The sequence below is a fragment of the Cricetulus griseus genome, chromosome 9, assembly GCF_003668045.3.
Source record: "Cricetulus griseus strain 17A/GY chromosome 9, alternate assembly CriGri-PICRH-1.0, whole genome shotgun sequence".
Taxonomy (NCBI): Eukaryota; Metazoa; Chordata; class Mammalia; order Rodentia; family Cricetidae; genus Cricetulus; species Cricetulus griseus.
In genome coordinates this window covers 9,954,326-9,971,172 of record NC_048602.1, presented here as the reverse complement: position 1 = coordinate 9,971,172, position 16,847 = coordinate 9,954,326, and the positions used below count along the sequence as shown (strand labels likewise).

The following is a 16,847-nucleotide window of genomic DNA, read 5'->3' as shown; positions in this document are numbered from 1 at the left end:
TCGGTTCTGCTCGCGGGGAAAGCGGGTTTGAGCCTCAGCCGCTTGCAAGGGCTGCTGGAGGCATCGGATGTGATGCTATTTATTTATTTATTTATTTAGGTTTTTCCAGACAGGGTTTCTCTGTGTGGCTTTGGAGGCTGTCCTGGAACTCGCTCTTGGAGACCAGGCTGGCCTCGAACTCACAGAGATCCGCCTGCCTCTGCCTCCTGAGTGCTGGGATTAAAGGCATGCGCCACCAACGCGCGGCAATCGGATGTTATAATACAGGTAAACAAACAAACAAACAAACCCAAAACGAAAACAAGAAGCGTTCCGCTCAGGGCCTGATACACCGTGGGTACCCAGTGTAATCCAGGGAGGGCCTAGGCCCTACCCCAAAGGACACGGTAGACTCTGATGGCCCCTGTGGAAGGCCGCACCCCCCCTGGGGAGCAGAAAGGGTATGGGATGGGTAGGGTTTTTTTAGTTGGGGGAAGGGGTGGTAGGGGAGGAGGGGAGGGAGAGGGAACTGGGATTGTCATGTAAAGCAATCTTGTTTCTAATTCAAATTAAAAAGAAAAAGAAACCTCCGGGTTTATCAGTGAGTTTCCCTTCCCCTTGATCGTTCCCACCGAGAGCTCACAGCGGGGAAAGGAAACTGCAGCCAGTGTCTCCCGCCTCTCTCCCAGGGACATCATTCTGGGGGTGGAAACCAGTCCGAGGAGGGACCTGGCTCAGGTCCTGACCTTGGGTCCCCTAAGTGGGCCGGAGCAGCAGCCGTCACGCCCCAGGCCCCGAGCGGCCTCCTCCCCGGCGGTGGCAGCCTTGCAGCTCAGGGAGCTGCGAGAGGCCCCGAGAGTCGAGGGCGAGCGGAGGCTGTGCACAAGGGCGGCTGTGACCCCGGGTGTAGGGCCTGGCACGGGAGGAGGTCTGCTGCGATTCGGGAAGGGGTATCGCTCCCGGAGGATTTGCGCTTTGGGGCCGGGGAGCTGGGTGAGCGTTTCCAGATGAGATCAGAGACTCAGAGTCTCAGAGATGTAGATGCCGGGATTTGTTGCCACCTAAGAGTTGGGGGCGGGGTGCTTTAATACAAGTCCGGGTTGTGAACTCTGCGAGCTCCTGGAGCCCTGACCGTCGGTCGTGGCTGTTGGACTTTGCGCCGGCAGCTGGTGACATAACTTTGATCGCGCGGGCCTTTAGGTCGTGATCGCGATGGGGACGTCGTCTGCGGGGTGGAAAATCCCAACTGATCACGTCGTGGGATCCGAGGGACACACACACGGAGACTGAAATCACGATCGAGTGACACACACACGCACACACACACACACACACAGACTAAAATCACGATCCAGTGAGCACACACACACACAGACCGAGGAACACACACAGACTTAAATCACGATCGAGTGACACACACAGGCACACACACACACACACCCAGACTTAAATCACGATCCAGTGAGCACACACACACACACACACAGACACACACACACACACAGACTTAAATCACGATCCAGTGAGCACACACACACACACACACACACACACAGACTTAAATCACGATCCAGTGAGCACACACACACACACACACACACACACAGACTTAAGTCACGATCGAGTGCACACACACACACACACACACACACACACACACACACACACACACACACGAGACTTAAATCACGATCCAGTGAGCACACACACACACACACACACACACAGCCTTAAATCACGATCCAGTGAGCACACACACACACACACACACACACACAGACTTAAATCACGATCCAGTGAGCACACACAGACACACAGACACACACACACGAGCTTAAATCACGATCCAGTGAGCACACACACAGACACACACACACACACACACACACACACGAGACTTAAATCACGATCCAGTGAGCACACACACACACAGACACACACACACACACACACAGACTTAAATCACGATCCAGTGAGCACACACACACACACACACACACACACACACACAGACTTAAATCACGATCCAGTGAGCACACACACAGACACACACACACACACACACACACGAGACTTAAATCACGATCCAGTGAGCACACACACACACACACACACACACACACACACACACACACAGAGACTTAAATCACGATCCAGTGAGCACACACACAGACACACACACACACACACAGACACACACACACACACACACACACACACGAGACTTAAATCACGATCCAGTGAGCACACACACACACAGAGGGACACACACACACACACACACACACACACACACACACGAGACTTAAATCACGATCCAGTGAGCAAACACACACACACACACACACAGCCTTAAATCACGATCCAGTGAGCACACACACACACACACACACACACACGAGACTTAAATCACGATCCAGTGAGCACACACACAGACACACACACACACACACAGACACACACACACACACACACACACACACTTAAATCACGATCCAGTGAGCACACACACACACAGAGGGACACACACACACACACACACACACACGAGACTTAAATCACGATCCAGTGAGCAAACACACACACACAGCCTTAAATCACGATCCAGTGAGCACACACACACACAGACACACACACACATACACACACACACGAGACTTAAATCACGATCCAGTGAGCGCACACACACACACACACACACACACACACACACACACACACACACACACACACACGAGACTTCAATCACGATCCAGCGAGTGCCAGAAGCGGCGACGCTCAGCCGCGGCGGCGCAAGCGCGAGCGCGGCGGCCCGGGCGAGCCCGGGGAAGGCAGGCGGGCGTGGGGAGGGGCGGGGACACGCTTCGGTTGGGGGCGGATCCCGCGGCCTGGAGGGGGTGGAGCTTGGAGGCCTCACTCTGCGCTTGCGCCGTAGGGGCGCGGCGCTCGCACCTGCTCGCGTTGGGCGAAGTCGGGGGGAGGAGCGAGGTGACGCAGGCGTAATAATAGAGAAGGTGCCAGAAAAAGAGCCAAAACAAGTGGCCGCCGCCGTGCGTCGCCGGGGAGTCGCTGGACGCCGGGATCTGGTGAGGATCCAGAGGGGCCCGAGGGCGACTGGTGGCGGCGGGCGGATGGGGACACTTGCCGGGGTGCCGGGGTGAGCGCAGGGCCGGCCTGCCGGCCTTGCGGGGCGAGCGGCGGGGTGCGAGCGGGACCCCCTGTGTGGCGTTCGGGGCTGGCTCTGCGGGGGTCCCTTGCAGAGGCTCGGGGTCCGGAGGGGGGGCGCGGATGAGCCGCACCGCGGGGGTGACCCGGGGCGAGCGTTGGGGCTGCCTGGAGGGAACCGGTGGACAGAGCCTCGGGCCCCGCCTGCACGTTCGCCTCCCAGAGTCACCGGGCCGGGGACAAGGTGCCCTGGCCCGGGCCACCGGGCTCGTTGGGGCCGATGGATCTGTGGGTGGCGAGTTCGGAGCCCACCCACCGCGAGAGGGGGCGCGTCCGGGCTGCGCTGGCCCGGCTGGCTGCTCGGTGGACCGAGCGTCTCGACCTGTTACTTGGGGACCTCGGGTGGCACCATTCCCGTCCCCGGGAGGGGGAGGCTCAGGCCGTCGAGGGTGTGGGGTCACCCTGCCCGGTGTGTGTGTTGGGGGGGTGGGGACACACGCTGGCCCGTGTGCGCGCTGGGGACCACCGCGTCGCTGACCACGACATCCTCCCCGCTGTGTGGGTTCCAGGCCCTGGTTCTGAGCTTGTTCCGCACCCCTCCCCTGGGAATGGCGTTGTCCGGGTCGACCCCGGCCCCGAGCTGGGAGGAGGATGAGTGTTTGGATTACTACGGCATGCTATCGCTTCACCGTGTGTTCGAGGTGGTGGGCGGGCAGCTGACCGAGTGTGAACTGGAGCTCCTGGCCTTCCTGCTGGATGAGGCTCCCGGCGCCCCCGGAGGCCTGGCCCGCGCCCGCAGCGGCCTGGAGCTGCTTCTGGAGCTGGAACGACGCGGCCAGTGCGACGAGAGCGACCTGCGGCTGCTGAGCCAACTCCTGCGCGTGCTGGCCCGACAGGACCTGCTGCCACATCTGGCCCGCAAGCGGCGCCGGCCGGGTAAGGTTTGCATGGGAGCGTGCACGACTTGTTAGGAGCGCCTTGCTCCTAACTGGGGCCTGCGGTGCGCTGACCCCCCAAAAAGGGAGAGGGGCACCACTTGGGTTAGGAGTGTCAGTGATGATTGTGGCCACTGTGTGTGGGACTTTGTGTGCCGGGCCGAGGTTAAACCTTTCATATAAACTGTCACCTTTTAGCCTCCTCACCGTACAGGGAAAACAGCAGGCTCAGAGAAGTTATCTTACTGCACGCAAGAACCGCATCCTTTCTGTGTTGGCTACGAAGAAAATAAGGCCAAGATGCCCGTTCCGTGAGGCTTGCATTAGTAGAGGGAGTCAGTTAATAATAATAAATAAGGAACTTAGCTTTAGATAGTCATAGATTGAGTGAGATGGATACAAAACAAGGGGGGGTGGCCCTACACTGGGTAACGATGGAGGAATATTCTTCCAAGGTGATGACATTTAAAACAGGGGTGGGGATGGAAGTATGCCACACGTATAATATTTGTAGCAAGTGAGGGGCCTAGCTAGGATTCAGACCTTCCTGGGCTGTGTCCAGGGTTGGAACAGAAAGGGAAGAGCTGGGAGGGGTCAGGTATAGGAGGCCTGTGTATGGGTAGGCTCTTGGGCTCTTTCTCGAGAGATACAGTGTGTCGTTCGGGAGGGGGGGAGGGGGATTATGAGCTTTCCTGTCCCATAATGAGCCTGTGGGATTTGCTTAAACAGAAGGGAGGGTGCCTCTAGAGATAGGCTGTCTTGATTTTGGAAAAATATGTCTGAGTGTTGGGCTCTAGAACAGAAGCAGAAAGGCCTACTTGTATTTAGGGGCTCCAGACTGAGCCAGGAGCAGGTGGGGACAGAGGCCATTGCAGGGACCTGGGCTACTAAAAGAAAAGGCCTGGCAGCTGGAGCTGTTGACATGGTTGGTCAGCCCCATGAGCACTGTCCTGGGAGGCCTCAGCAATGTCGGGGTAGGAGGCGCTTGAGGATGCGTGGGTGTTTAGGCGTCACCTCCGAGGACTGGGGTTGGGCGTTCTTCCTGGAGGTTTCCAGCTGTGGCTACTTCTTCCATTCTCTCTCCCCAGTGTCCCCCGAGCGCTACAGTAATGGCAGTGCCGCCTCTTCTTCCAAAAGCGCAGAGGGCAGCTGCCGGCGTCGGCGACAGCCAAGCAGTTCTTCTCAGCAGAGTCAGTGGGACACGGGTGAGTCCACCGGGTGGGTAGGGTGACAGTGTCCCTGTCTTCTTCCCGAACTGGCATCCTGGCCCATCAAGGAAACGGCCTGAAGGGTCATTCTGACTGTTTTGCGGTGTGTCTGCGTTTGTTGTCGCTTATAGGAAGAAGCGTGTGCCCTGAAGTGGTATCACGTGGACCCATGTGACCTGGCAGCCTTGGCTGGGATTTATTTTATGGTGAATGCCTTTAATTAGTTCAATTACTGTATTCCAGTTAGAGTAAACAATCCCCTAATTTTTAATTATGTGAAATTTCAAACATCCAGAGAAGTTAAGATAGTATAGAGAATATCTTTGCTTGGATTCAGAAATCACTAACATTCTGTTGCTTGTGCTGTGTGTGTGTGTGTGTGTTTAGAAAGTTGTGAAGTTTTTGGTTTTTTGGAGACAGGGTTTCTCTGTGTAGCTTTGAAGCCTATCCTGGCACTCGTTCTGGAGACCAGGCTGGCCTCGAACTCACAGAGATCCTCCTGCCTCTGCCTCCCAAGTGCTGGGATTAAAGGCATGCGCCACCAACACCCGGCAGTTCTGAGGTTTTTGTTGAGCTCTTTGGTAGTAAATTACAGACAACAATAGACTTGCCTCTGAATTAGCTGGCATAATTTGAGAATAAGTTTTCCTCTACCCTTTGAAGACCATTATCACGCCTAAGAAAATGGATATTAGTTCTCTAATATCTTCATGATCTACTTTGAGACGTCTTAAGATATGTGTGGTTTCAGAGTCTGTTTATATTGTTTGCTGTGTATGCAGCTTAAAAAAAAACAAACCCTAATTATTACTTTGACATGGAGTCTCATTCTGCAGCCCAGGCTGTCTTGGAACCCACTTTGTACCTGGAACTCATCTACAACTAGAGCAGTGGTTCTCAACCTGTGTTTTTTTTTGGGGGGGTGTTGTCAAATGACCCTTTCACAGGGATCACCTAAGATCATTGGAAAACACAGCTATTGCCGTTATGACTCATAACAGTAGCAAAATTATAGTTATGGAGTAGCATCGAAAACGATTGTATGGTTGGGGATCACTACAACATAAGAAACTGTATTAAAGGGTCACGGCCTTCCTTCCTTCCTTCCTCCATTTCTTTGTTCCCGGGCTGGACCTGCAACCCAGTCTGTATTTAACTGTCTCTGTACCACTTAAACCACAACTCCCGTACCCCTCCTGCTCGGCCCAGAGTGTTCTGTTTTTGACTTGTTCATCTGTTGATTGGTGGGTACAGCATTCTGATTGCTTCTGCTTGTCACATGATGGTGTCTTGTCACTGTCCCTCTATCTTCCCATGGAGTGGTAATTAGGTGCGAAGGATTGGTTAGATTTGGATTACATGTTTTTGGCAGGAATGTTCCTTGATCAATGCTTTTCCTTGTGTTGGTGCCTGTCTTAAAGTTTTCACTGTGAATAGGGAAGTGTGGTTAGTTGGGTATGGCAAGATTTGTACGTTGTGTGTGTGTGTGTGTGTGTGTGTGTGTGTGTGTGTGTGTGTGTGTGTGTGTGACAGAGCATGCTGGGGGTGCAGTTTTCATGGCACACACATACAGAAGTCAGAGGCCAACTCTGGAATGGCTTCTCTTCCCACCTTTTTGTGGTTCCAGAGATTGAACTCTGGTCACCAGGTTTGAGTAGCAAGCTCCTTTACCCACTGAGCCATCTCTCCGGCTGTCTCTTTTGTGTTATTTTAGTTCTAAGGCAGGGTTTTGATGTGTAGTCCAGACTGGCCTGGAATTCCTTGATCTTCTAACTCAGCCTCACTCCCCACGGTCAGCATCTATTGGATGGAGCACAAGATCGGTTTGTATGTATTCTGAGTGAGAGTGTGTGCGTGTGTGCACACGCATGTATGCATGCATGAGTCTTGAGACAGAGTCCTACTATGTAGACCAGACTGGCTTTAAACTCACAGGGATCCGCCTTGAGTGCTGGATTTTTATTTTATTTTAATTTTTGGTGTTTTGGTTTTTCGAGACAGGGTTTCTCTGAGTAGCTTTGGAGCCTATCCTGGCACTCGCTCTGTAGACCAGGCTGGTCTCGAACTCACAGAGATCCACCTGCCTCTGCCTCCCGAGTGCTGGGATTAAAGTGCCCAGGCCACTGCTTTGTATATGTAGTTGTGCTTTGGTCAGATCCAGCTTCGTGTGCTGTCACAGTGTTCTAAGGTATCTGCCCTAACTCCTTCATCAGAATTTGGCATTACCAATTGTGAGCCCTTAGGCTTGTTTGTTTCTGTTTGACTTTATCCCTTGCTTCTTTTCATTTTAAATATATAAATGACCCAAAAGGCAAAGCTAAAAGCATTTCAAGGTGTCCATCTGCAACCAGTTTCACTTATTTCTAAGGTGTCTTTTCAGGGCTTCCAGGAAAAGTAACACATGTTCTGGTTCCCCTCTTGTGGAGCTGTAGATGGTACACATGTATTAGTCTGTATTTTGGCATTCTTTCTTCTGAGTCTTGAGCTGGCTCTCCTCCTGTCTTCCAGGCTCCCCTCCAACCAAACGGCAGCGTCGGAGTCGGGGCCGCCCTAGCAGTGGTGCCAGGCGGCGGCGGAGAGCAGGGCCAGCAGCGGAGCAGCAGCAGCACCAGGAGCTGGGCAGGCCCTCATCAGAAGGAAAAGTGACCTGTGGTAAGTACTCGTGGGTCTTGAGAGAACTTGTAAAGTGCCCATGGTAGACTACAGAGTTGGAGGGTGACACATTGCTTTCATCTGGGATGGGACACCTGGTGGACAGGTAAACACTCTGTGATATTCTTGACTTCTCTGGTGCTGTCCGATGAAGGATCAAATCACACACACACACACACACACACACACACACACACACACACACACACACACACACACCCGGCCACATGTGCAGCCTATTCTGATGCAGGGAAAGGTGTGGTGGGGATAGAGAATCAAGGGGATAGAGAACCAGGTCAGGACAGGTTGCCAAATTACAGCTTAGTTACCACCCCCAAGACAGGGTCTCACTATGGCTATCCTGGCACTCACTCTAGAGACCAGGCTGGCCTGGAACTCAAAGGGATCCACCTGCCTCTGCCTCCTGAGTGCTGGGATTAAAGGTGTGCGCCACTGTGCTTGGCTTTAGCCTAAGCATTTAAAGAAGCTGCCTGACTGTGGGCAGGTGACTGAGCGGGTGGGGTTTATGTCCCCAGATCTGTACAGTAAGATGACAATGGTCCTGCCTGGAGCTGTTGTCCGAGTAGACAGCCAACCACATAATCCACTTGGAACAGTGCCTGGCACAGGCCATGTGTGTGTGAGGTTTGCTGTCTAGGGCTTGTATCAGGGAGGCCCTGTCCCTGAAGAGCTGACCTTGCAGCTAGGTGACAGTCCATTGGCACTGGAATTGCTGAGGCAATGGGAGATGCTCTCTAGGGCCAGTGGGGAAGCCAGCCAGGCCCTAGCAGAAGGCTGGGCAGCTACATCATGGTTAGGAATTTGCGTTTTTGTCTATGCTTCTAGTTTCTTTTTTTTTTTTTTCCTTGTCTGTTGAGATAGGCTTTTGTTACGACCTAGGATTGCCTGGTACTCGATGTATAGTCCCAAAGCTGGCCTTGCCCTTGGAGTCCTCCTGTCTCAGCCTCCCCAGTGCTGGGACTGTAGGTGTGTGACCAGCATCCTGGGCTCTCAAGATCAGTCTTTGCCCTTGAGATCTTTCACTGTGTTCTGAGGATGAGGCTTGGGGAGGACAGCTCTCTCTGGGACCCCCTTCCCTGAGCTGGGTAGACCTGGGGGCACAAAGGGAATCAGATACGGTCTTCCAGACTCCAGTGTCTAGGCTACAGGAACACAGATGAGGGAAACAACAGCCAGGCTGGTGTGACACGGAGTCACACTAGGGGAACCTCTAGTCTCTGTAGAAGGACGAGCTTGAGGAAACTGTTGAGGGAGCTAAGAAGGTGGCCTTGTCTGACTTCTGTGCAGTGTCCCATGGGGTTGAGTGTTGGAAGCAGAGGCTTTGTGGGTGGAGACAGGTGGGGCCTTGGAGGTCTGTACTGTATTTTGGGGTTACAGATCCCCCAGATGGTTCACTTAACGGTTTCTGTCCCATCGTTTTTCCTGTCGAGCATCTCTTCTTCATCATCAGGCACTCACTCACTGTTCTAGGCATTGAGGACCCAGAAGTAGACCAGGTCCAGAAGTCCTGGCCTCTAGGAGTTTACATAGTAGTGGGCTCAGTGAATAACCACGAGTACACAAAGGTTCCATGTGATCTCAGCTGACCTTCGCGAAGCCAGGGATGGGCCAAGTGCTCTGGTGGGCCTGCAAGCACTCCCTGTGGAGGGACAGAGGCCAAGTGATGCAAGCAGGAGTCCTGAGTGGGAGCCATCAGATGAGCAGCCAGACAAAGAAGAGGTTCTAGAAGCTGGAGGTTACAGACAGCAGCTGATGTGCCGACCTCGGCAGGGCTGGGGCAGACTCCAAAGCTGGAGGATGGGCTCTTGTGAGGCCTTGGCCTGGGATCCACAGAGCAAGCACAGCACACGTACCTGCCTCTCCCACTGCCGTGTGGCCTCCCAGGCAGTGGGTGTTGCCCCCACTTCAGAGATGAGGCGGCAGATACCTGTGCCAGAGCACAGAGCATAGCCAGCTCATGTCCTCACAGGATGCTGGCTTGAGGGGGTGGCTGCCCAGTGAAGGGAGTCAGGCAGTTACCACAGCCACACAGCTGGCTGGGTAGGTTAGGGAGCCACTGCCCTGAGGGCCAGAGAGACCTGAGCAGGACCATCCAGGCTTCAGGTCTCTTCCCTGAGGCCAAAAGGTTGTTAGTCAGGGTGTGGCTAGGATCTGAAGGACCATGAAATGGTCGTCGGATGCTGAGTCACCAAGCAGGGTGGGGCTGGCTTGGGTTCTCCCTACTGGGGCCCCAGTTCTGTCTTCTGAAAAATGGGGATGACTTACCTTTAACATGGCAGTGAACCCTTCCGGGTCTGACTAAGGAAGGGCCGGGTCATTCTTACATCAACATACCCAGTCAGCTGCCACCTTTGAGAGACAGGACTGAACTAAACTACCGAGTGCTTGAGGGTGTGAGGAGGGTAGTTGGGACCCTGGGTCCACACACCTCTCAGGGCCATCCGTGGACAATGCTTGTCTGACCTCCAATTTTCAAGATAACTTGAAGCAGGACCTATGTCTACCATTCTGCCTTGGGAATGAAGGCAAAGGAAGGAGGTCGTGGCAGCAGAGCTGGGTTTTGTCCCCTCAGTGTCGATAGTGTCTGCTGGGGCCTCTGCTGTCTTGAGCTGGTTTTCTGATGGGAAGAAAAAACAAATGAGAGATTTCAGACAGGAAGCACCCACATGGGGGCCAGCTGGGGCAAAGCGTGTGCCTTTGGTGGTCACGGGGTCACGCGAGGGTTTGATGGAGAGATGGGGGAACTGCCAAGAGGAGAGGGCAGCCAGGCAGGGCCTTGCAATGTAGCTCCGGCTACCCTGGAGCTTGCTGTATAGACCAGGCTGGTCTTGAACTTCCGGTGACCTTCCTGCTTGTGCCTCCTGAGTGCTGGGGTTACAGTCATGAGCCACCAGGGCTGGCTCTGCCTCTTCCCACCTCTTTCTTTTGTTGGGGGGGGGTTTCAGTTTTTCGAGACAGGGTTTCTCTATGGCTTTGGAGGCTGTCCTGGCACTCGCTCTGGAGACCAGGCTGGCCTCCAACTCACAGAGATCCGCCTGCCTCTGCCTCCCGAGTGCTGGAACTGAAGGCGTGCGCCACCAACGCCCCACTGTAGTATTTTCTTCCATCGAGAGGCAGTGGTTACCTGCTTTTTCTAAGTTTGGTAGCTTCAGAGATGCTTGTCTAGTTCAGTGGGAGATGAAGGAGTTGGCACTCAGGGAAGCTAACTCTGGAAAAGAGTGAATGACTCCAGTCTGGGCACAAAGCCAGGCAGCTGGAGTGGGAGCCCAATGGTTGACTCCAGGAGGGCAGTCGCTAGCCCTCATTGTGGTGGGATCTCCATGGAGGCCTCTTAAGCTGTGAGAGTTCGGTCTGTCTCCAGCCCCACCCCCACCCCCCAGGAAGTCCACAGGAGTTTCACCCCAGGGCTCTCAGACACTCCAGTTAGAACCTGCTCCTCCATCACCCTGGTACACCAGAGAAGCCCCCTTTACTACTGTATCTTTTTTTTGCTGCCCCCAGAGTGAGGCAGGAACAGGAGGTGCTCAAGTCTGTGTGCAAGGAGCAGGCACAGCTCCCCTTTCTAGGAAGGCAGAGCCCCGGGTGGCTGCATGGCCCAGTGCTGCCAAGGTGGAGATGTTGCAGCCAGTCCCAGGCAGGCCGTTACTGTCAGGCCTCCCGCTTGTCACAGTGCCTGTCGCTGTCGCTTCCTTCCCAAGTGTCTCTGCCATCTGTCCTTGTTCCCACCAGCTTAGCACTCACACAAAGCCGCTGTCGTGGTCTTCACTGAGGCAGGTGGTCTTGTCCTCACAGTCATGCTTGGGGACCCGGTGCTCACTGTGTCCCTTGGAGCGTAGTACTACTGAGGGTAGAGACCACTGAGCTATGGAGGGGGGTGGGCACCTCCAGGTGTCTACAGTAGGTTGCTTTGCCACTAAATGAGACCAGAACTCCCAACCCTGCTGCCAGTGGCCTCTCCCGCCTTCCAGCTGCACTGTCCCCTCAGCTGGTGACTGTCCGAAGCTTTTTCTCCCTGCACATTCTGGAATGCTCTTCTCTTCCTGTTTCTCTGGTGTTCTTGGCTAATTCCGTGTGGCCTCCTTGTGTTTCACTTCAAGTGCCATTTCCTAGAGAGGAGCTCCAGTCTTTCTAAATTATAATTTTCCCTCCTGGCCTTAGAGTGCCTTCTAATTGCGTGTTTATGTGTGCTTATATGAGAGGCAGCGGACAGGGTTGGATAGTTAGGAGCTTGGGCGCTGAACACAGCTGGGCATCTCAGATCGAGCTCTGGAGTGGTCGGGCTAGGTGATTCAACCTGTTTCCTAGTCCACAAACCAGAGGCACAGAATCGCCTTGTAAAGCTGTGGAGGCAATCAAAGGTCTCAGGGACATGACACATGCAAGTGCTGGGACAGCCCATAGCAGAGTCACTCAAGTGTTACCTGTTCATCTGGGCTCAGGGTCAAGGAGAAAGAAGCCTGCGTGATTCAGGTGATTCACCTGAGCGGGTGATTCAGGGCCAGGAGGTAGCGATGGCAGGTGGAGCTCACTGTGAGTCTCCTGTCCTTCCTGTTCCTGAGCTGTGATCTATTTCCAGGTCAGAGGTGGACCGTGGGCTGGCAGAGCATTTCCTCCTCTGTAAAGGGCACTAATGAAAGCAGCTGGGGATTAGATTAGATGGGCTAAGACGGGAGAAGCCCCCAGGGGTGGGCCTGGCAAGGGAGGGGAGGAGGGCTAACAGGGAGCAGCTTGTCCCTCTGCCCCACCTGTGTCATGCCCTTCTTCAGCCTTATGGATTCCTGGTACTCTGCTAAGTGACAATGTGTGGCGTCTCTGTGCTGTGTCCCCCACATGTGGCAGAGGACTGGAGTGTATGGATGACTTCAGTGTCGGCTCAGTAATGTCAGTGCTGTGGAGGAGAAGGGTTAGGGAAGGGCCTGACTGGGCCGGAAGGGGGTCCCTTACGCTGTGCTCTGCTGGGTGAGTGCATGTGTTGTGGGCAGAGGAGGTGGGCCGATGACTCTGAGGGCATGAGGGGTATTTTGTGGTGGGCAGCAGACAGGGTATGGGAAGATGGGACGGCAGATGAGAGAGTTGGAGAAGATTGACGGAGAGAGGCGAGGGTCTGGGCAGGAGCCAGGTAGGTAGAGAGGTGGGTTTTGAAAGCACAGTTCCTGATTGTGTGGCCTTCCGTGTCCTGTGAGCCCCTAGGCACTCTACCAGTCACTTCATCTAACCCTCGTGACCTCCGTGCTGCAGGGACCTCTTGTTTGTTTGTGTTTTTCAGATGAGGACACAGGCTCAGAGAGGTGAGGTCACATGCCCAAGCCCCACAGCTAGTATGGCAGAGCCTGGGACTCGCTTTCAGGTCTGTGGGACTCTACCAGCTGCCTCTGCCTCTGCCCAGCCCTGCATGGCCTTGGGCAGGTTCTGTTGCCCCCCCACTCCCCGTCCCCGCCCTCAGTTGGGAGGGTGTGGTCAGTGCTTTAGAGTCGAGGATGGGGGGGGGGCCCAGGAGCAGGCCTGGGAGCTGAAGCTGGGCCTCCAGTGGAGAGGATGGGGTTCCCCTCAAGGCAGAAAGAGGAAGGGTTTGGGGTGTGGGGAGGAAGTGTGTGTGGTAAGAAGTCATCTGGGGTTCTGGGGACCTGCCTTCTGCTTTCCACTCTCTCTGAGCTGCTGTGGAAAGGTGACAGGAGCCACAACCTTCAGGCTCATCTTCTCAGGGCTTTGATTTCCCGTTGGGTTGAAGGTGGCCCCTGACCTCAGGGTTAGGGTATGTGTCAGTCACTTGGCATTTCACAGCTGTTGGCCACTGAGGTTTCAGGGGCACCCACTGTGCTGTGGCTTCACCAGTGACTGGTTACTTTCTGCCCGCTCTCAGAGGTGCCCTCCCTAGTCTAGGTAGGGACCTGCATTTGCAGAGGCTTTGACTTGCCCAGGGTACAGCAGCGGTCTAATAACCCCTAGCTACAATGATTTCAACCCTTAGAGAAGCCTGCGTCTAGCCTGTCTGGATCTAGGAGGCTCTGCCAGGCTGGGCCATCTTGGGCTAGTCACTTTGCTTTCACTTCGGTAAACAGGTTTTAATCGGTGCCTCACAGGGTTGTGTGTGAGTTGAGTTCTGTGACTCAGGCACTTGGGCAGGCGGGGTTCGGGATGTTTTGGCAGTTATCAGTGTCGTGGAGTGTTGGCTGCTGCGGACCCCAAGCATAGCTGGACCTTGCACAACTGTGTCAATATGAAGAGATAGCACTGTTAATAGCCTCCCATGGGATGTGGGTTCCCCAGAGGAGAGGTGGCTAGCCCAAACTCATGCTAGTGTGGACTGTCTTTAGAAGCTCTGCCTTTGTCCCTTGGGCAGAGCTGCCCTGGACAGATGTAGGTCGAGGCTAAGTGACAGAAACTTACCTCAAAGGATTTCGTGAAAGTGGGAACTGACGGTGGTGCCTGCCAGTCCTGATGGTTCTTCTTGATGCATAATGAACTCAGGGGTCTCTTTCCCTCCACCTTTAGCCCTGTGTGGGCTTCATTCACCTCCCTGGGTGGCCCAGTGGCTCTCAGCAGCCTTGGGCTTACTACTCTGTCATCTTACCTTCTGTGGAAAGAGCACTGTACCCTCAGCAGAGCCTGGTCTGCTGTGCTTTGCTGAGGCCCCTTGCTCCCTGGAGCTTGCTGGAAGTCGGGGCTGTGCTTGATCTGGGACTCTCACTGTGTGAGAGGTGGTGTGAGGCCGGCTGCTGGAAGCCAGGTCATTCACAAACACTGAGCATCATCAGCTCTGTACCCCAGGGTGTGTGCCTGAGCAACAGGTCCTTCAGGGTGTTGGTATCTGGGGACCTCGGGATGCCGCTGTTGGAGTGGGTTAGAAGATGACAGGTACCTTTGGGAAATCCAGGTTGGATCTGGGGAGCTGGGTGTGCTGCAGGAGAGTGGACCTAGAGTAGCCTGTCTGGGTGGGCCTCGCTGGGAGGATCACTGGAGCAAAGAATTATAGGAACTGGGGAAAGAATACTCCTCAGTGGGGAGAGGCAGGGTTAGGCCGGATGGAGCCTGCCTGGTGATTGAGGGAGCAGTGAGGAGTGTTGAAATTGGAGGGGAGGATACAGTGTCTCAGAAGTAGCAGACCAGGCCTCGCAGAGAAGGGTGGGTGTCCAGACTCTGGGAAGGGGGCGGGGCAGAGGGGGTGGGAACTGTGGTGCCCGCTGATGAGCCACTCCTTCTCCTGCAGACATCCGGCTCCGGGTTCGAGCAGAGTACTGTGAGCACGGGCCAGCCTTGGAGCAGGGTGTGGCATCCCGGAGACCTCAGGCGCTGGCCCGGCAGCTGGATGTGTTTGGACAAGCCACCGCTGTGCTGCGGTCAAGGGACCTGGGCTCTGTGGTGTGTGACATCAAATTCTCGGAGCTCTCCTACTTGGACGCCTTCTGGGGTGACTATCTGAGTGGTGCCCTGCTGCAGGCTCTTCGGGGCGTCTTCCTGACTGAGGCCCTGCGGGAGGCTGTGGGCCGGGAAGCAGTCCGCTTGCTGGTCAGTGTGGACGAGGCTGACTACGAGGCTGGCCGGCGCCGCCTTTTGCTGATGGAGGAGGAAGGGGGGCGTCGTGGGACAGAGGCCTCCTGATCCTGGATCTGGCAGGACTGACCCCCACCTCCAAGTCTCTGGGCCACCTTCTTCCTTGGAAGGAGACCATCTTGTCCCCTGGACGACTGTCACTTCAGCAGCTCTGAGGACTGCATCAGGTCTGCAAGTTCCTGCCAGCCTCTCCTATAGGATGTGGGCTTTGAGGCATGAACCACTCCCAGCTGCTTCCATCCCAAACTCCCCCGCTCCCAGGTGGATTCCCTCAGCCTTGGGGGCCAGGTTTGCTGAGCCCCAAAGCAGGAAGGTGTAGCCACAGTCACCAAAGCCCCCTGCACATGTGTCTCTCACCTTGGGCTGGCTGGCCCCACCCACTTTAGCCTAAGGGCTTCTCTCTCAGGATCTCAGATTTTACTGTCCCCACCTCACTGGGCTCTGGAGCTGGGGTGCCTGTGGGGCTTGGCCATCTTACCCATTCACTTGCTAACCAGCCAGGGCTCTGCCCACTGTCCACAAAGACGTCCACCTCTGGTCGCCTTCCCCTGCTCCCTGGAGCTAGATACAGACTTGCCCTTGGACTCTGACCCAGAGTATCACGTGGCTTTTGTGGCCACATCTGTTCAAGGTCAGTGTTGTCTGCACAGCTAGGACAAGAATCAGCCACTCTCTCATGAAGGGAAGGCAAAGACTTGGGGCCGGTGGGAAGATGTTTTACAAAGTGCGCCAATAAAACTGCTCTGGAAAGGGCCTAGGTGGGTGTCAAGGCTGAGTACTTTTCATTGGTGGGCAAAGGGAAAGAATTGTCCCCATGTGGTGACCTCCTGTTAGGGCAGCAGGACGCTATCTCCTCTGCCAGTTGCTGCTGTAGGCATCTTTGTTCTTGGGCCTCATTCTCCTTAACTCTCAGAGGAGATCAGGTCTCCGAGTCATCGACTCCCAGCCCTGTTCATATGTGCTTTGTAGAATTCTGTATGTCCATAGAGGGGAGGGAGCTTTTCTTAAATTTCGTGTGAATGGGTGCTCTGCCTGCCATGTGTTCCTGATGTCCAATCGGGCCAGACAGGGTGTTAGGTGTCCTGGAGTCAGAGTTCCTTGAGTCACCCCGAAGATGCTGGGCTTTCTGGAAGAGCAGCCAGTGATCTTAACACTGCGCGTTTCTCCAGCCCTTTTCAGGTGGGGGTGGGGGTGTGGGCGTGTGCACTGAGTGCCGGCTTAGCCGGAGATGCCAGGTCCTCCTGCAGGAGAGGTTCCCGGTGGTTGTGAGCTGTCTGAAATGGCAGCTGGGAACTGAACTCCGGGAGAGGACCCCGGGATTTTCAGCCCGCCGGCT

General features: G+C 54.9%; 1 protein-coding gene across 1 annotated transcript; it reads left to right on the top strand.

Annotated features, from left to right (window-relative positions):
* Positions 1 to 2,908: 2,908 nt before the first annotated feature.
* On the top strand, positions 2,909 to 16,280 carry LOC113837193 (DNA-binding death effector domain-containing protein 2). The gene is made up of 5 exons (XM_027430341.2): positions 2,909 to 3,065; positions 3,714 to 4,080; positions 5,168 to 5,284; positions 7,796 to 7,939; positions 15,168 to 16,280. The coding sequence occupies exons 2-5, from the start codon at positions 3,753 to 3,755 to the stop codon at positions 15,557 to 15,559; spliced, it is 981 nt and encodes a 326-aa protein (XP_027286142.1). The 5' UTR covers positions 2,909 to 3,065; positions 3,714 to 3,752; the 3' UTR covers positions 15,560 to 16,280.
* Positions 16,281 to 16,847: the final 567 nt, after the last annotated feature.